This window comes from Scomber japonicus, chromosome 2, assembly GCF_027409825.1.
Source record: "Scomber japonicus isolate fScoJap1 chromosome 2, fScoJap1.pri, whole genome shotgun sequence".
NCBI lineage: Eukaryota > Metazoa > Chordata > Actinopteri > Scombriformes > Scombridae > Scomber > Scomber japonicus.
In genome coordinates, this window is record NC_070579.1 from 28,499,632 (window position 1) to 28,520,917 (window position 21,286).

The following is a 21,286-nucleotide window of genomic DNA, read 5'->3' on the forward strand; positions in this document are numbered from 1 at the left end:
AAGACAGGGGAAAGGGAAAGGATGGATCAGAGACGAGCATAAAACTCCTCGTTGAGTTTTGTTAGCTCGTCAGCCTCTTCATCCTCCTCCTCTTGAAGTGCGAGAGGAGCAGGCTGAACCTGGGGGAGCACTTGTGCAGCACTAGGTTCTGGGCCTAGTTCAGAGTGGGAAGGGAGGTGAAGGTCTGTGGCAGAAGACTGCCCAGGGAGGTGTGAAGCGTCCCTATATCCTTCCTCCCTCACCTCTGTGGACTTAGCTGGGACAGGCCCTGCTTCTGAAGGCCTTACAGCGCTTTGTGGTTGGGGAGGGAGTGTGAAAAGAGAGGAGGAAGGAAGGTTGGAAGAAGAGGAAGAAATGGGAAGAGGAGCTGCTGCCTGGGCAACAGGTTCTGAAGTCTTTGTCGTTGGTGCCACACTCAAGGGTCCGACTCCGACGCTCGGCTCTGCTCGATCTTGGTATATACTTTCCCCACTTTTGGGGTACAGAAAGGTCCTCATTTGACCTTTGCCCTTAACATTCACGGTACCTCTATAGTCAAACTCTAAGCCCATGGCACTGAGCACAGCGTGGCTCTCCTCGCTCACCTGCACCCGACACTCCACGCCGGTGGAGTCCATGCGGCTGGCAATGTTGACCGTGTCTCCCCAGATGTCATAGAGCAGCTTAGTGGTGCCGATCACCCCAGCCGTCAGTGGCCCGTGGTTAAATCCAATGCGAAGCTTAAAACCAAAACCCAGCATGTTCTTGTTGAAGTCGTCCAGGACGCCCATCATCTCCAGGGCAAAGTTGAAAAGTGCCCTCAGGTGACCGTGTGGAGAGTCATCATCATCACCTAGCTGCCGGACATTCAGTCCTGACGCCGCCATGTAAGTGGCACCAATTGTCTTGATTTTTTCCACGCTTTTGAATTCAGGTTTGCGAAGGAGCTCATCAAAGTCTCCGATTAGCTCATTGAGGACACGGTAGCACTCTTTTCCACCCTCATAGCTCTCTTCATAGAACTCACTGAAGTTTACAATACTGGCGAAGATTACACCAACACTGTCGTGGTTTTTGGAGTAGCTCTGGGTCACCTAAGAAAACAAAGAAACAAAGATGACATGCATTACAATGAGCTAGTATTAAGAGAGAAATGTGTTCAAATATATTGAACACTTGAATGAGTGTACATTACCCGTTGAAAACTAAGAAAGTCTGCCCAAACGTTTGACTGCTACTGTATTTATGACCATTATTTGTTTTCTCATCAAAGCTAGATGGTTGTATCAATTGATGATACAATCATAATATCTTTCATATCCTTCATTCATTCTGAAAATGTAATTGGTTGAATTAGATTTCCTTAGAAAAATCTTAAAAGTGTTCTGGATTACAAAACAAGGAAAAAGTATCTATATTAATGATCATTTGGGTAAGCTTCCAAATATGATAAGTCCAATATTTTAGTTTCAACAGCAGCAAAAACCTTGAGCTGATCAGCCACATGGATAGGGATGATGTTGCCCAGTAACCACTCAGCCTGGTCTCTCATCGTCTGGATCTTGGAGCGGTGCTTGTCAGCCTCCACGTTGCCATGGTAATGGAGACGGTAGCTGACCTCGAACTCACGGTTGAGGAACCAGACAAGGAGAAGGAGAAGAAAGAAGGCCAGAACAGCTTCTGGGATCAGAAGGTCAAGAGGTTGTGGGGGAGGATCAGGTCCTGCTGAGCCAGCATCACTTGATGTGGAGAGGTTCAGTCTGAGGAAGAAAATGAGAGGAAAAATGTGAAGCAAAACAAGTAAATCATAAACAGGATTAAAAAGACACAACAAGTGAATGCCTCAACATCGAGGTGGTAGTAAAAAAGCATTTTGGGAGGTGATGAAAATCACTAACTGAAGTCCAATAGATGAGGAATACATGTTTATATTTCATCCTCAAATAACCCTGGAATGATTGTCAAACATTTAATCTGAACATGTAAAGCTTTTTATTTCAGTCAGTTCTTGATCTGAAACTGTTGAATAAATAAAGGAACATACAAAACTGATGAATAGGTCCAGAAACTTTGGATCATAAAGTCATGTTGTTAAAACAACAGTATGCTAAAGTATGACTTTTTGTCATTTTAACAAAGATACATAGTGTATCAGTGTATAGAGTGTGTTATAACCACTGCACTAATTATGTGGCCTCACTGATCCATCTCTGAATGGAAACATTTCATGGAGAATGTGGCTGTCTCAAGTTTGTGTTTTTGAGTTATTTTTATACCGATAAAAGAAATCGACAATTGGGTTGACGGTGTTGTGTACTGTGAGAAGGATCAGATAAGTCAAACTGACTGGAGGGCAGTGGAATAATGTAGTTAGCTCTCAAACACAATTCAAGCCAGCACAGGCTGCACAATATGAGTCATTTCCACCACTAGTGACATTTAGCAGTCATTACTACTGGTGCACACACAGAGAGAAAGAGAAAGGGAAAGGGAAGGATAGGGCAATAAAGAGCTGGAAAGCTTGAGATTGAGTAAAAGCCAGCGAGAGCTGTCATTATGAAAAATATAAAAGGGAGCCGTTGCTCCTGTTGACCCTTCAAATGTCACTCATCCATCAAACCCTTCTGTTCCCAGGGAGACACTCACCCCTGATCTGGCAGGCTGTTATTACCAGAGCTGAAAGAGATGATGGTGGTGTCATTCAGGAGTAGGGACCGGTCATGTACACACATGCACACACATGAACAGACATAGATAACACAGAGCAGATTAAATTGTCTTTCCTGGCCAAAAGACAGGAAGGTAGAGTTAATGCAGAATCATAAATCTGTGCTTGAATGCATGATGAATTCATATTTTGTGCAAATGTAAGCTAAAACATGGTATGTGTCAAATAAAATGAGGATTTTGTAGTACTGCATGATGATCAGGTCTTGCATACTAAACAGTAAAAAAAATGAGTTCAGTCTAGATGAAGAGTCTTATAATTGAAATGTCAAATGTTATATTAAGATGTAAAAACACGTGTGTACCGTATATTTACATTTAGTACTTGTGCATGTCTGCAGATAACAAGCACTCACCTGTACCTGTGCAAGGGGCTGTACAGCAACAGCAGCAGAGCGACCCCTGTAGCAGTGGCCAGGACTGAGCGCATCCAAAAACTCAGCTGACAGAAGTTACAATACTGGATGATTGCAAGGATGGTGGCACAGCACAAGAACATGGTCACCTGGAGGAAAGGATTTACTATTTAAACTGATTTAAAGCAACACAGGATAAGTTCACATACTGTAAGAACAAACAAATTGCAATTCAGCATATCAGGTCCAATGGATTTTATTCTGTGTTGATTTTCATAACCCAAGAAAACAGCTTAATAGGCAATGATGAGCATATTTGTGAGCATTGTGCTGTGAGAGTAAAGTAATACTGATACAACACATAAAAGTACTTATGTCATGCCACTGCAGACTTCACTGAATGTAACTACTGTATGAACAGCCTTTGGCAGCTAAATCTTATTCACCCTTTTCTACAATCTCTTTGCAAATCTACAAATCTTGAGTCTCTAAATGACATTTTGAAATGCATTCTGGCAATCTGATATGAGCTCTAGTTGTCAATTCAGGTAACATCTCCCTTTATCCCACTGCAAACCATGATGTGTCTGCATTTCTCATTGACTTTCCCTCTGTATTTCACTAGGGATTGGTGCTGACAATATCACACAAGAACTATAGCTATGTTACAAGCTAGGTACACATAGTTTTACTTTTATTTTCAGTCTTTGGATCTTAAGTTTCAATTCCAGTTTCCTTTTAGTTAGTTCTTTGAATATCTTTACAGTTTTTGTTTTTGTTTCCATTTTAGTTGCAGTTTGTTTTACTTTTGTATTATCGCAAACATGTTTTGAGAGGGATTAAATCTCATTAAAATGTGTTTTATGATGATTGTTTTCTTAATCATGGTTTTACTGAATATAACGAGATCAAATAGAAATATTAAGGATCAAATACTGAATTGAATAAAATATTATGTTGTTATGTAAAATCCTCTAATGAAAATTAACACTTCACTATATCTTATTCTGATTTTGATTTTATTGTACAGGTTTACTTTTGTGTTCAATTGCGTTACTGATAACAACTTGTTGCACATAAGATAAACATCTATAATTAGTGCTTTCTAGCCTGGTGGAATATCACTTTTGTGCTGTCTTTTTGGTTGTGCAGTTATCCAAAATTGATATAACAAATGCAATATAACCCTTTATTGGGCAAATAATTATATTTGGTAACTTCTGTAAATATCCCAAAATATCCTTCCTTCCTTCCTTCCTTCCTTCCTTTCCTTCCTCCCTGCCTTCTTTCTTCCCTTCCTCTTTTCCTTTCTCCCTCCCTCGTTCCTTATTTCCTCCGTCCTTCCTTCCTTCCATCTGTCCTTCCTCCCTCCCTCCTCCTGTCCTCCCTTCCTTCTTTCCTTCCTCCGTCCTTCCTTCCTTCCTTTCCTTCCTTCCATCTGTTCTTCCTCCCTCCCTCCTTCTCTCCTCTCTTCCTTCTTTCCTTCCTCCGTCCTTCCTTCCTTCCTTTCCTTCCTTCCATCTGTCCTTCCTCCCTCCCTCCTTCTCTCCTCCCTTCCTTCTTTCCTTCCTCTGTCCTTCCTTCCTTCCTTTCCTTCCTTCCATCTGTTCTTCCTTCCTTCCTTGCTTCCTTCCTTCCTTGCTTCCTTGCTTCCTTCCTACCTTCCTTCCTTCCTTCCTCCCTTCCTTTCAATGAGTGTCCTATAAAGGGATAAACCAACTGTGGAAGGAAAAAAACACACTGCATCGGGAAATACAATTTCTAATAAAAAAAAAGAAGCAAGGTCATGAACAAGGAGGAAATGTCTTAATTCAGAGATATATTTGATGTAAAATGTTATTTTGGGCTCTCAAACATATGCATGGATGAAGCAAACAAAAATACAGACAGCAGTAGTAATCTGGGAACATTCATAGGTTATTAATGATTACATTGACAGGATAACATCTTCTCCCCTCTCGTCCCAACACAAGTCCTCCCTTGCTCCCAGTCATGTCCCCTTCTTAGTGCTGTTATTGGGTCTTAATATCTTCAAAGGCAATTCAAGTCCAGAAAACTGCATGTCTAATTAACAACTCTCCCTGAGACAACCGCTTTGATCTGCAAGCCCCGAAGAGATGGAGAGAGTGGAGGGGAGAGACACAGAGGGGAGTCGGGTGGAGGGAGAAATTGGGTGTTGAAAATCCTTGAAAAACACGATATCAAAACACCACACACATCTTGCAAGCAGCCGTTGGCTCAGCGCTGGAAGGGTGGGGGGTGGGGGGTCAAACTTTTTACAGAGCTAGACGTGGCCTTGACTTGAAACAGTACAAAAAACGCTGCAAAGTATAGTTGCTCTCGATCTTCTCACATACAGCATTCTGAAAAGAAGATATGTCAACATTTCTTGTGCCAAGGTCCACAGACGAAGCCTCCTGAAGCCTCCTGAAGCCTCCTCGCTGTTTTCCTTCTATAGTTCATATCAGTACTAATGCCAGCTAACAGCTCTACTGGTCTCTGAGGATCTCTGGGTTCAGACCACTATGAGTAACGCTTCATCCCAACTCCCCCTCTGCTCATTTTGGCTTAAGAGATATTAATGATGGCAATCCATTATAGCTTGGAAATGACAAGTCCACTGCACCAATTAGCACAAAAGAGGAAGCGTAGCTGCTCTGAAAGTAGCAGCAGAAGTTAAATCAGTCGCAGCACTACTGCCAGCAGTGTGTCTTTAACTGATCACCAGCAGGAAAAAAAAACACTTCAAATGATTCCCAGTTGTCCACAGCAGGATTTCTGGACTGTGATGGACCAACAGGACACACAGAGTCTCTGAATGTCCACTTACAACTCAATCATTCGCCTGTATTCATTCACCCACACAGTGCTTTCCAGCTTACACCTAACACCCGCGTTTTACCTGGAGAGGCAGGCGATCACTGCTGGTGAGGTGGGACAAGACGGAGATGGCAGGAAGGGACACCAACACGGCCCCGATCACATGACGGGAGATCCAGCCGGAGACCACCAGGAGCAAGGAGCGGGTACAGTTCATCACCTCCTCCAGGTAGAAGGCCATACTGCAAAAGAGGAGAGGGTCAATATCATTCTGTTCCTTAACTTATAATCGGAGTCAGACTGAGAAAAGAAAAGCATATTTTCTCTTGCCATGTAACTCTTACTCCGCCCACAGTCCTCTTCCTACTCAGAGGAAAAAACTAAGGCAGACTCTCATCAGTACTTAATTAAGACACATCATTAAAACACAACAATGCTGTCCAATTCCCAGCTAGACAATGAAGATTTATTGCCACAATAAGTGGAAATTAATTCACTTTAAAATACTCTCCACTGAAATGCATGTACACACATAAAAACACGTCTTAAGCACTTACTGAATACTGGAAACAAGCAGAAAGAAGATTTTTAGGTTTGGAACTATGAAAGAGGGATCAAGAGTACGCACATTCAGGCAAATTATTCAGGTGCAAGACAAAAGGAGTACAAAGGAGTGAGGTCTGTACATGGTTAAGCTCCCAATAAATCATTTTCTTTTCTTTTTTGAGGCAAAGTTTTGATTTGTAAGATCTTCCTCAGGCTTTGGTTTGGAACTATACCTGCTACCAGTATATAACTGTGCCAATTTCTGGGCCAATACTGGTCTTTTACAAAACTGGACATGAGCCAGTCATATCTGACCAGGGATATTAATCCATTGTGGTGAGGGAGCCAACCAACACATAAAATAATTTGTGTTGGTTTCAGTGGACAGTTGTAATGCTACATGATGGTCTATCAGTGGTTTTGAATCCTGTGCCACTGAGGAACAAGAGATACAGGCTTTTATTCCCACCAAACACTACAGCAGCCAATTTGGAACAAACACTAGCATATTCTTGGGCTGTGATGGCACAGCATGAACAACAACCTAAATGACATTCTAGAGGCTTTTCCATCCTGCCAGGAAAAAAGAAATCTGGGGAAAACATTGAGTCTTTATCATTTTGTTGCAGAAAAATGGTAAAAGTTTGAGACAATGAATATGTTATATAAATATAAATATGTTTTAATTGGCCATAAAACCCACACTGGTCAAATCCCTCCTGATACAAAACATGTGTGCACACTCCCACACACAAAGAAACCCTCAGTCCATCTGCATGTTGTCTGCCTAAAGTCTCCTCACCGTATGGAGAGAACCAGGGAGGCCAGCTCCAACAGGCCAGCCAGGGGGGCCAGGGCCAGAGCAGCGGGAGCTGGACGGCGCTCAGGGTCCGGGCTCACCAGAGGTGGAAGGAAGCAGGCCAGGGTTAGGGCCAGGAAGACAAAACAGCTGAGTAGAACATCCAAGAAGGAACTAAAGGTGGAGCTCGCAAAGGTCTGCACCTGGACCTGGTTTTTCACCTGGAGGGGATGAGCGATGCAAAAGTGAGGAGAAGCATTGGCGTAATATACAGCCATGTTTTACTATTATTTCAGTGCTTTAGAGAGAGATAACTACAATTTTGTTTATAGGCTGAATGAGATTTTTCATTCTACACAAAATATAATGAATATTCAATCCACTAAAACAGAAAAAGCCAACAATCAAGTTTAATACAGTAAACAGCTGAAAGGGTGTTATAATCATTGTCTAGAAATTAAACTTCATTAAAAAGTAAAATGTAAATAAAATATAACTATTGTTTACAGGAGTGTAGAAGTGCTTTGTAGAGTTTTACTATATATAATTTCAAATTACAGTACAATAATAATTAATATTATCACATTAATATGAAATTATGATATTTTTAAGATACATTAATTATTGTGTGAATTACAAAATATCGATTTCAAGAATGCTCAATGTAAATATATACTATGTGCTGACCTAAAACAAAACTGAAACCAAATTTAAAAACTTAAACATATGACCCAAAGTAAACCACAAATACAGAAGTAGACTAAAACTATTTTATGCAGCTATCAACTATCTACCCTTAAACATAAAATAAAAAAGTGAAAGTGTATTAAAATAGAAATAAATGAAAAAATAAAGATTGTGCATGAAGTGAACTGAAAGGCTGAACGTTGGAGTGCCCCCCCCCCCCCTTTTTTTGGCTCATGTAGTTACACTGGTGCAACAGCAGAGGGCTGCGAGGCTGTGAGGTCAGTGCAGGCCAACTGGAAATGGTCCTGGGTGTGTGAGTGTGTGTGCTGCCACTAATGTGGCATAAAATTTGGGAAACGGGGAATACAAGGAAAAAGTTGTGGCAGCCCCTCCCCCTATTCACTCACATACACTCGTACATGCACACACAGACACAGAGACACACGCGCAGACACACAAAGCACACTGTCCAGAGCCCCTGGATGTATTATAACAATAGTGTTTGTGTGTGATCCGTGACTGTCAACCCACAGTTTCCTTGAGAAACTTGTTCGCCTTTTTCCTATCCACATATTTGACAAATCTCCCCACAAGGCAAGGAAAATGAGGTGGCTAATCAAAAGTAATTAGAATGTTCTTGAAGGTATAATAATACAGAAGTAGGAGTATGTGTGTGTGTGTGTGTGTGTGTGTGTGTGTGTGTGTGTGTGTGTGTGTGTGTGTGTGTGTGTGTACCTCCTCCTTGTAGCTGCTGCGATAGGCTTTTTCCAGAGGTCTCTCTAGGAAGTTGAGGCTTATCTTGTTGATGGGTGGCTTGAAGAAGTAGTCCTTCATCAGACTGTGAAGCACAGGCATTTTTAGACATTTATTTTTAGATTCCTCAATTCTGTCACTTCAGCAATTAAAGTTGTCAAGTTATCATATAAAAATGAGTGTGGTAGACTGCTGTGGTCTCTTTGTGAGGAGTTTGCACGTTTGTCTCTGTGCTCAGATACTAGATGTTTCCTGCCACACTCTAAAGAGAGTGAGCGTGAATGTATCTAACTAAAAGTGTTCCTCTGTTGCAGGCTGACAATGCTTCTCCCATCACATGCTAGGATACCCTCCAGCCCTACAACTTTGAACATGAGAAGAAGCTTAAAACTTTTGATTAACTTCTTTTAGTCTATTCAATTGTAAAATCGTGCTGTTCACTTAAGTGGGATGATCAGGTCATTAATTCCACCTTTAGCACTTTACTCACCTGTCCTCCCTAATAACATCCACAAAGTGGACGTCACTCTTTTCTCTGAAGTTTTTGGCACGCAGTTGGATGAGGGCGGAGTGGTCCATGCCCGTACCCGCTGCTCCTGTGCCACCAGCCATGCCTAGACTGGTGCCAGTCCCTGTGCTAGTACTTGTCTTCTTCTCTTTCTCCTGGAGCATGTCGCACAGGGAGCTCTGGCTTGCCCGCACTGGGTCCTCCAGTGGGGGGCTCAGGAGTCCATTGGCCGCCCTGGGGCTATGACCTGGGATGAACTGGAGGTGGACGAGAAGGTGAAGAGGGCAAAGGGAAAAAGAGGGACCAGATTTAGAGGACAGAGGTGAAGAAGCAAAAGAAGAGCAAAGATAATAGATGCAAAATGGAGAGACATAGGACATAATTATTGTGCAGTTTAAGTTATTCTTAACCCTCCTATTCTGGTCAATGCCAGCGATGACACTTGTTGTGTGATTAACCAAAATAAAATGTTGCTTGAAACACTTTTCTCCCTTTCTCATAGCAAAGTACATGTGGTCAATTTTTACCCATAACACAACATAATTACCAATGAAGTTATTTTGGGATTGTTTTGTTTCTCATCAGCCTGTCATGGTCTTATTATATATTTGCCTGTTCTGTTCATCACAAGCAATAAAATAAATAAATTGTGCCTATTTTAAATTAAAATGATTTGTATAAGTTAAATGTGGTCTAAGGTTGATAAATCATCTAAGTAAGGCAAGGCAAAGCAAAGCAGTTTTATACACAATGGCAACTCAATGTGCTTTACATAAAACAGAAAAACATGCAATCTGAGAAACATTAAAACATACAATTAACCCCCCACCCCCACACTAATAATAAAAAACTAAGTACAGAAAAATAGAAAGAGAGAAATAAAATGCTAGAATAGAGCATTAAATATAAGGACATAGAGTGCAAATGAAAGATTAAAATTTAAAGTGCTTTAAAAAAGCTCAATCATAAGCACAGGAGAAGAGAAGTGTTTTTAGCCTGGATTTAAAAATGTTCACAGTTGGGGCTGATTTCAGTTCTGCTGGTAGTTTGTTCCAGTTGTGTAAAAGCTGCTTCACCATGTTTAGTTTGAACTCTGGGCTCAACTATCTGACCTGAGTCAGTAGATCTCAGAGCTCTACTGGGTTTATATTCTACTAACATGTCATTCATGTATTCTGGACCAAAACCATTCAGTGATTTGTAGACCAGTAGCAGAACTTTAAAATCTATTCTATAGCTGACTGGGAGCCAGTGTAAAGACTTTAGAACTGGAGTAATGTGCTCTGATCTCTTTGTTCTGGTTAAAACTTGAGCTGCAGCGTTCTGAATGAGTTGCTAAGTATATATTATGTTTATGGTTGAAAAATAAGTCACTTAATGAATGAATAATAATGAACTCAAACACCAGTCAAATTTGATCTATGAACACTAAAGGTGTAAACCCTTTTCAAATACAATAGGGAGGTTAAAGGAGTGACTGACAAATACACTGATGCTGCTATTTTGCACTCATATGCGTGTTGTACCTTGGCACTGCTGGTCTTGTGCTCTTCCTGGCAGCCATTCAGCACAGCCACCTCATCACCCTGCTCTGCCCCGGAAGACAGGACCACACTACGGGACATACAGGGAGGCTGAAAGAGAAATGGACAGAAGGAGGAGTGGTTGAAAAATAAAAAACACATCACACAGAAGCAGTTTGAGATGCAACAACATCACATTATAGAATGAATAGCAGAGGAATCACTTTCTGTGTTCCATCCACAACTTTTTTTCTGCTGACTTACCCCACTCCTATCTGGTGGTTGGTGGGGCAGTAACGGCTCAGCAGCCTGCGCTCCCCCAGGGATGAGGTCTGGGGTGTGGGGCTGAGGACAAGAGGCCAGGCTGATCCCAACAAAATCTCCACCTGGCAGTCCCAGCTGAGAACAGCCACACTGCACATCGTGCTCCCACTTCTTTCCTGAGATAAGGTAGGTTTTCAGCCCTGAGGAGAGGCAAAGGCAGAAATGTCTTATTTAGAACTTCATAAGCACAACCTTCATAAAATCTTTCATAATATTCTTGGTTTGACTTCAAAGTGAAGGGAAAAACAGAAATGAAGTACACCATACAAGAACATTAAATGAATATTATTTCATTATTAAGTCAATTGCCAATTACAAATGCCAAACAGTTGCTGGTTACAACTTCAAAGATGCTAAAATTACCTTGTATCTGGTGACTAAATCTCATAATAATACAACTTTGGACTCCAATCATTTGTGAGTGATGGGCATTTGTGATGTTTAAATAATTTGTGAAATATTCCAGCTATGAAAACACTGGGTAGTTGCAGACATACCCTCATCAACCAATCACCAGCCACTCTTTGTTGATGCACAAACACTGACATGCAGGTAGTAATGCAATACTGGCTGTTTCACCAACTATGTTTGCACATCAGGCCAGAGCGCTGGCCATGTTCACACTGCTGTGGGGCCAACAAGGAAATACACAAACAGTGGATTAGAGTGGTGGCCCACAGCCAGCTGCTATCAGCCTGTTCAAACACACAGTAACCTGGCTAGCCAACCTCTTTGTTCAAAGAGCTGAAGGTGCTAAACTTATTGGCATGGTGATGGATAGAGGAGTGACTGTATTCTGTAAAGAGGACCTGGTCCAGGAGTCTTTATGGGCTCCCTGCTTCAAACTAATTGCTTATGTTAGATTTCATTATTATCCACCCTGTTTACTCTAAGAGGAGCCCCTCATTTGGCATCCCTGCTCTGTGGACATGAGGTATGGAGTTGTACCAACAGCACAGACTGAAGCCAATTTTCAACTCTACATCTGTGTTTTTGCAGCTACCCTGCTTCCTGTTCCTGCATTAGAGCTTTTCACTATGTCAGATGAAGGCCTAAAAGAGTGATATACTGTATTACCCTACACTGTTATCATATGCTTCACTCAGCTTTGTCAGACTTTTTTTTACTATTTTTGTCATATTTTTGGGTTAAGCTAACTACATACGTGGATATATTTTGTATTTAGTCTGGAAATGATGTTGGGTGATTGAACTCAAGGAGCTGGGCAAAACTTATTTAAATATATATGAATACACATGATTTTTAATGTTCCCTTTTATGTATGATGTGAAGTGTTGGTTTTAAGTAAATAGGACACGTCTAAAATAAATCAATCAACAGTATAAGAAAAGTGTTTTACAGAAAAACTACTGGATCTTCCCAAAATGTAAGGAAGAATCGATCCAGTGAAACTCTTTATGACCTGGCTACATTCCAGACCATTCAATATGTAGAGTATCTATCAATAGAAACTGGGAAAATACTGTAGTATGTGTCAGCAGTCAGAATGATGAGCTCCAGACCCATATGTCAAAGTACATATGTCATTTAATGTTGAGTGGGTGTTCTTGAATTGGTTTGTGTACTACAGTATATTTTCAAGACTTTTACTGAAGTAACCCCCCTCCCCCCCCCCCCCCACACACACACACACTCCCTACACACACACACACACACACACACACACACACACACACACACACACACACACACACACACACACACACACAGAGCCCATTCACTTCCCTCTTCATTCTCACTCCTCTTCCCTCTTTACTCCTGTTCTCCCACTCTCACCACTGTTTGCAACTGATATCACATTTCCTCTCTGTACCCCCTTTCTCTCATGTCTCTCTGTCCATGTCCTTCATATAAAATCCATGCCAGTCACGATCTTAAACATAAAGCAAATCATGCGAAATCTTGATTTCTTTTTCTTTGTTACTTATTTTCAAATCCAATAAACAGTGACTGCCTTAAAAACTGGCTATGATATGATTGTCTCATTAAAAGAGGGTTCATCTTCTACAGTGGAACCAGTGTGCATGGCTGACAATGAACTTATCATGGGAGTCTGGAAGAACTGTCCTGTTGGCCCTGGGAAAATGTGGACTTGGCAGATGTCTCAGCCCTTAGGCCAACAGCAGCCCTACCTTAGGGTTTGAGTCCTCTGTCAAACAGCTGACAAACGCTATTTATGAGACACACACGTACATTCACTCTCACAAAAAGGTTGACTACTGGTCTCAGCTGTCCATTAGCTCTTGAGCAAGAGTTGTGTTCTCTGTCAGATTTGTAATGGACGTTAACAGAGGCCTTCCGTACAACAAGCGAAGCGTACGGCTGTGTGAACTCCCTAATGATGGCTTGTCTGTCTCCTTCTATTTTACTCTTGATCTCCAGTCTCACACTGTCCTCTGAGATAAGTCAGTCTCACTGACACACACTCATGTTTCACTTCAAAGGACTTTATATTGGCTTATATTCATTTCCTGGAAACTTATTAACTACTGTATAACCTCCACATGCCTAACTTTAACCTTAACATAACCCTAATATAGTTTTCACCCTAAAATTAATGATTTACATTAAGGGGACTTGCTTTTGTACCAATAAGGGAGGTGAACCCCACAACATAGGTCAGGACCACACACACACACACACACACACACACACACACACACACACACACACACACACACACTAACACACACTGTATAATCTGAAAGTGAGAATAGTGGATAAATCCCAGATTCTTGGGTTTCTATTAATCACAGTTTCTACTTAAAATCAGTGTGCCAGGTATGCATTAGAATATAAACTGACAACAAAACTAAATGAATAGATAAACATTAACAAATGCAAATGCTTCCACACAGGGCACGAGGAGTCACTGAATGATTTGAGGAAAATAAAATGATGTGAATCAGATGTGTGGCCAACCAAACTAAACAAGTATAAGAGATTTTGGACCAAAGCACAAGACACTCCTCCCCACCACCTTCATTATCATCAAAACACCAAATGACGTATCGGAAGCAATATCTTTGAGATGAATAGCATTTATTTATCCTGTAGAGCTCCACAAACTTGGAGTCAAGTGAACTGAAGCTGTTCTGGAGGCTGAATACGTTACCAAGACACTTGCTTAAATTTGTCATATTTATACTTCTCTTTAATTCCAACACTGAAAGATTTTTATAAAGACTTGGTTGTAGAACAGTTACCGACAGAAACTTAAGCCTGTATTAATTTCATAACACTGGTGCCCTGACAAGGTCCATATTAAATTAGCTAAGAAGAAATACGCACAAATCTGTTCAGAATCCCGACAAATTCTTCAAAATTTAACAAACCAAAATCTAGTGTTAGATGACAAGTGATGTCAACTTATCTCATAGTCCTCGTCTGCACAGTCATCACTTTCCAGTAACGTGGACCATTTAAAAGACTTCCTATATTCTATAAAAGTTTTACATAAAAAACACTTTGCAAATACTATGTGTATGTATTCATGTACACTTTCATTTTGCTGTTTGCTGAGATCAACAGACGAACCTCAAATGATTTAATGTCTCAAATATAAGAATGTGACCCAGTCATTTATTCAGCTTTCATGCCAGTAAAGGCTTGCAGAGTACTCTGAATACTGTGAATAGTTACATAGAGACCAGCAAAGAGGAAACACTCATCCTCTGTCTCGCTCCTGACTGCACACGCCTGCATAAAATGCTGACAAGTTAGAGATACAGACACAGAGGAGATAACGAAAGCGGAGTAAATGGTGGAGAGATGGCGAGGGGGAGGAACGACACAGAGAGTATTTTGAAGGTCATTGAGTTTAGCATGCCTCACATAACCCACATTCCTTGTCTACTTCCATTTCAGCTTCCTAACTTTATCAACAGATTCCTCTAAACTCTAAAACAGACCTTGAATTGTGAAGGAATTTAAAAACTTGACATAATAGACACTGAAAAACTGTACTTTTCCGACAGTCAAGTGCACAGAAGGTTAACGTCTGTGTGTCAGCTAAATTCAAGATAAAGTACCACATGCACGGTATCTTCTGTGCAGCTCTCTGCCATTACTAGCATTTTTGCAGCCAAACTCATGGAAAACACACCGTAGAGCTTTCTTATGCGTGTGTTTGACTCTGTGAGTGTTTGTGTATTGATCTTCTCCAGGCTCTATAAAGGCCACACTCTGGGAAAGAAACTGACACCGGCACTCTAAAGTCTCAGTGCAGCTCAATGATTTTTATTGATTTATTCAGACCAGCTGGCTGGAGCAGGGAAGGTTCAGCTGAGGACAGCTACTACTACTACTACTACTACAATTCACACAGACACATACACAAGCAAAAATGCCCATCCCGTATATACTGTAACTACACCTACACATGTACACACAAGTTCTGGCAGACCAAAACTGGGTCTCAGGTCTACCTTGATGTCAGGTCACACATAAATGACTAGATGGTCTCCAGACTGTGCAAACTTTCGATTTTGAGTCTGATAATGTGAGCAACACATGGAAATTACTGACTTCAGTTTGGCTTCATCTTCTTAAGAGTTTGTGCCTGTTTGCATGCTTTCCATTTAATTTTTCCAGAGTTAGCATGCCCCAAAGAATTTAATTATAGACTTTTTATACTTTAACACACTTAACATGCATTGCTGCCACAAAAAACACCAACGTTCCATGTCAGAATTACAGGAAGGCTACTGCAATGCTGACGTCTACAAAACTACTTAAGATTTGAATATACAGCACCAGTTACGAGCCAATGCGTTTTTAATGAGATGTTGTTTCGACTGGTTCAGAGCCAGTTTAGGTAACAAATGCTAACACAAATTGCAGGTAGCACAGTGCAGAGGGTGTTGGATCCATTCAAGTCATAAAATTCACATAATTTTCATAATCATTAAACCCTACAATAATCCCTCATGGCCTGTGTAAAACCATATACAATCATAATGTTTTGCAGCTCATGTATTATTGCTTTTCCTTTAAATTGTCACCAGTATTTGTTTGCAATTAAAGAACTATCCACAGTAACTTATAGGGCAGTAAAATAACCCATTTGTTCACAAAATAATATAGCCAGAAAATAGGAACATGTGCACAATATTATGTACAAAAACCACTGAAACAAACACACTTTAAATGTTCATTTTTGTGTTATGTGAATTTGTAGAACGCATACCCCCCTACCCCTCCCTCGCCCCCCCAAAGAGGTCATAACCCTTTACACACAAGTCTCCCTTTCCAGAAAATATGCAGCATCTGTCTGTCTCATATTGAATGGATGATACATCCTCTCAAACACACACACACACACACACACACACACACACACACACACACAGCATTTCCTGTGTGTATGACTCATCCAAGGAAGTGCTTTGCCTTTGCCCCTCATATCCTTAAATATTAGAAAACTCCCCAAGTGGTACGACACACCACATGTACGGTCATTTTCACTTTCACAGGACAAAATGTGAATGCTTGAAAGAATGAATGAACAGAAGGATGAATGGAGAGGAAACGTAGCTATGCCGTCACATTCCACATGTACACCCGAAGACCATAAACACAGTGGACACACACATCAGAAACACACACTCCTAAGCACATTGCAGTTGTGCTGAAATGAGCGCTAAATTAAACTACCGACAAAACTTCAATATTTATGAAGTGTTTTGACAATAAATTACCATAAAAATGTAAATGTGGTTATTCTGTTGCTTTTCTCTGCTTCACATTGCAAAATGAATGAATTTTGTGGGGTTTTCACTGCTCAATGGACAAAATTATCAATTTGACACAACCTGCTGGAGGATAATAATGCTCAATAATGATTGTGCACAAACATAGTGAAACATAAATTAACACACACACACACACACACACACACACACACACACACACACACACACACACACACACACACACACACACACACACACACACACACACACACACACCCAGCTCAGCAATCATCCTGTGAGTGTCTGAGATAACGTTTGAGACCAAAACTGACATTTCAGACAATCCCCAGAGAGCTATCCCGATCTGGACTCAGCACTTCCTGACACATGACCTTTAACCTTATGGAGGCTTCCAACCCCATGATCAAAACCATCCCCAGTGACCCAAAGGTCGCCGGCTCCCCTCTGGTCCCACACACAGTAAAGTGAACGTGTGTGAATATAAGGGACAGAGAAAGACACTTCACACACAATTAAGCAACAAAGCAACTTAAGTCAACCTCGAAACTGAGACGGCATGGACAAATTCAGGCAGGGAGTGACTGAACACCCCCTCCTCTCTTTGAGCTTCACCTCACTTTTTCTCTCTCATTCTTCACTTTCATCTTGCTGCTTGGAACAGTCAGAAAATAAACAACTCATGCACTAAAAATAGACTTCAACTTGTTTTCCCTTTTCATAGACTTGGCCTTCCAAACTGTCCAACTTTACTCAACTATCGCTCTATCGCCTTCAAGTTTTTCCCTCTTTTGTCTTGCCAAACCTTACATCTCTCACCACCTCACAGTACCTATCTTTATATCTAGCCACTCTGTCTTGGCTGTCCTTTAATTTTTCAGCTGTCTTCCTTTCACTTAAACTTTCTCCCACTGGTCTCTCTTTTTTTCTTCTTCTACCCTCCCACCCCCCTCCCACCCCCCTCCCCTCCTTTCCTACCCTCCAGTTTTCTCCCTGGTCGGTGGCGGGTCTTGAGAACAGGCCTCGTGCAATAGCAGATGCCTCCATATTTGGACACGCTGATGGAACCGAGGGATGAGGCTCTCACACAGTCCTCCTTCAAATGCCGTCTCATTCCTCCCTCCCATCCATCCATCCCTCCTCCCTCCCCTCTTTTGTGCCATGATTTTAGTCCAGGGAGTTCCTCACTCTCTCTCCCCCTCTTTCTTTTTTCTCCTTTATCTCTCTTTTTTCCCCCCAAAATCTCCCTCCACCGATTTTACAAAGCATCTAGGATGAGTGGGCATGTGGTTCTTTGTCACAGCATCCCCGGTAGGACAGGGAATCCAGAGCTGGTTCTAACTGGAACCAGTTCCAAATAAACAATACTGCTCACTGATTTATAGCTGCACACCATCTGTAAAGTAAAGTAAAGGTGTTTGTTTCTCATACATATTTTGGTTCCTTTTTTTTCCCCCTTACATGAACTTGAACCAAGATTAAACAACAGGTTGATAAGCAGAGTTGCAATTAGAGTCAATAAAATATAAATGATACACAAACCCTAGTCGCTCTCTCTTCCACTAACATTATATTTGTATAATGAAGGGATTTGTGTGTGTGCGTGTGCGTGTGCGTGTGTGTATGACATGTAGTGCAGTGGGTTGACAGGAACAGTGACGCACTCCAACTGTCACTGCGTCACTCTGATAAACACACACACGCACACAGCTGTTAAAAAGCATTTTGTGTGTCTCTTCACAGGGCCTCTGAGTTTCTCTCAGGGAGGCCTGTCGCTCAGTGGCAGAGGACGGTCCTTGAGCAAGAGATGACCAACCTTGGTCCCACTGCAAAGGGGACGCAGATGACGACTGGTATGTCACTATGTTGCATGCAAGTACGCACACTTGGCCACAAATTAACTCTGAACAGACTGGCAGGTTAAGAGGGAATGACATTAAAATGCAGCATACAGCAGGGTGACATAAATATCCAGCCAGCTATCATTATTAGGCAAACTTTTAAAAAAAACACCCACTCATGGTTTCCCTATATGGGTTAAACTTCATATAACATTTGAAGCACACATACACTAAATTTACATGAACTCATTTGAGTTGCACAGTCGTTGCATGGGGTGACTCATTCTGGATTCACAATGCCCTCGTCAGCCACAGGCACAGGCACAGACGCACACGCACACACACACACACACACACACACACACACACACACACACACACACACATACCTCCCCCGCTGCCCTAAGCTAGACTGTGGGAAATCCTTGGGAAAGGGTCATGACCAGAAAATATGTATCTTCTTCTTCTCTCTCTCCCTTCTATTTCTTCTCTCCATCCCTCTGTTGTCACACAACTCTGTCTTTCCAAAGACCACCAGGGAACAGTGCTTCACAAGCTGTTTATGGTAAGGCTTGACTGATACAGGATTGTGAGGGCCATTACTTCCATTTTTAGATGGACATCTCAGATATTTTGTGGTGCTACCATGCATCTGCAAACATGACCATTTCTATGCTACAGAAATGATTCATATGCAGTGTTTACCTGAAATTCACAATGTTTGCAAAGGTTCAGTTGTCATTTTTGTAAAGTTGTATATTTCTTTATTAATAGAGTTTGAAAACACATTTTTAGCAACCTAAAACATACATTCAAGCTAATTAACACCAAAATCAAAAAAAGAGGCAGATGTGCTATTATATCCCCTGGAAGTATTTTCAATAGACAAACATACAGTGCAGTCACAAGGCATAAGTAGTAAAGCAAGTGAGGGGTTCACCTTAGATGGAAATACTCATTTGGTAGCTCCTACTATCCCTTTATACATAAAAATACTGAATGAGAAAATGTCACATCTTTTATCTGAGGCCATGGGACCTTCTGGGAGATAGACAAAATCACTTCATCAAGTGGGCAGGCAAAAGGAAAGCGGGTACACCTAGCAAGTAAAGCTGGATTCATAGTGGTGCATCAAGGGATTATGATGGAGCTACAGAGGCTTTACACGTAGCCACCGAAGGCCACACTGGAAGGCATACCAGAGGTTACCTTGATGTGAGCCTCCAAAAAAATGTAACAACACAGAGGTCTGCGTGGACACTGCAAGAACTGTATTTTGGGTTGCTTGTGTTTTCTGATAAAAATTTCCCATAGCAGTGGAGATTGTTGGGACTGAGGAGAATATTATGGACACAGAAGAAGCACTCATTAATCTTCTCCTTTTCAGTCACATATCCAGCAAAAACACCACATCTGCTCACCATAATCACTTCTCTCTATCACAGCGAGAGAACAAGGACAAGGACAACATCTGCGCCAAAGATTACACCTCTACCGAACACCTTGTCTTGAAATGAACCAGCAAAGATTTGAGCAAAGTAATTCATCGGGTTATCTTTGATTATGACTTGAAATATCAGGCTGGCGAACCTTACATCTCCCCACAGAAGCAATAAAATCTCTTTCTCTTTATCTCTCTCATAAGCAGTACAGCTATATAAACCCATGCAAAAGAAGCTCATGGATTTTTTAACAAGCTTGAGGCCGCGCTCTGTATCTATTATTCAGAAGTGCCATTTAACACTGTGCTTAACTCCAGCATTCTGTAGTTGGTCTAACACACACACATACACACACACACACACACACATACACACACTGGGTAGCAAAGAGAAGCAGCTGCTGGTGCCACACTGACACACACAGCTGCTGCAAAAGCGGATGTTTTAAACAGTTGTCATATTATACACGTGCACACAAAACACAGAGTAATAGTAGGTAAATGGACAATATTAATATGCTGCAGGAAAACTCAAAATTAAAAGTTTACAGAAAGTTATTCGCACACACACACACACACAACTCCTTGACCCCTGCCATTCTGACAGTCATACATTCTGTATGAGCTGGTCAATTAGTAACAGTATGACAGGTGCGTCAGGGAGCCCTTTGTCCCCAGGAAGTGAATTATCTGGACTATCCAGCATTGGATGGCCAGCAACGCGCATGAAAAAGCAGACTTCAATGTGTCCGTTTTCACAAAGTAACACCACTGCTAAAGTTTTAAAAAAACACATACTGGGGTGTCATTTCTGGTCTACTACCCCCCCCCCCCACACACACATTTCCCTTCACCCTCTGTACCATAGCTATGAAATAAAAAGTGAATACAAACAAAAGTCACACTGATAAACTGTCATCAGCATTTATATTTTCATATATATTTAATATTTAATGCAAGCTGGCTTTATAAATATCAGTTTAATGTTATAGTTTCTGTGTATTTTAAGCTATACATTCCCCTGCCAGAGCCAAAATGACTAGGGTTGTAACTGGAGATAATCTACAAGTCACACTGTGTGCAGTAAAACAACAAATGCAACCAGATAGTGAGTGCATCCACCTTTATCATCCCAGTAATTCATTACATAGCTTTATCAGGCTGTGGTGCAAGCTATGAGATTACATTTCAGTATCTGCCTAGTACTCATGTAGGTAAACTTACACATGTAAAGACAATGCTTTACTGAA

At 41.3% G+C, this 21,286-nt stretch overlaps 1 protein-coding gene across 1 annotated transcript in view; it reads right to left on the reverse strand.

Moving 5' to 3' along the window:
• The window catches only part of adcy9 (adenylate cyclase 9), a 31,142-nt gene continuing 9,856 nt past the window's right edge, over nt 1–21,286 (reverse strand). The window contains exons 2-11 of the mRNA XM_053338960.1: nt 10,963–11,162; nt 10,702–10,809; nt 9,158–9,432; nt 8,650–8,752; nt 7,231–7,448; nt 5,965–6,124; nt 3,063–3,211; nt 2,626–2,655; nt 1,466–1,739; nt 1–1,073 (exon numbers count right to left, since the gene is read on the reverse strand). Coding sequence (XP_053194935.1) covers nt 27–1,073; nt 1,466–1,739; nt 2,626–2,655; nt 3,063–3,211; nt 5,965–6,124; nt 7,231–7,448; nt 8,650–8,752; nt 9,158–9,432; nt 10,702–10,809; nt 10,963–11,162 — 2,564 coding nt within the window. The 3' untranslated portion in view covers nt 1–26. The remainder of the gene's footprint in view (nt 1,074–1,465; nt 1,740–2,625; nt 2,656–3,062; nt 3,212–5,964; nt 6,125–7,230; nt 7,449–8,649; nt 8,753–9,157; nt 9,433–10,701; nt 10,810–10,962; nt 11,163–21,286) is intronic.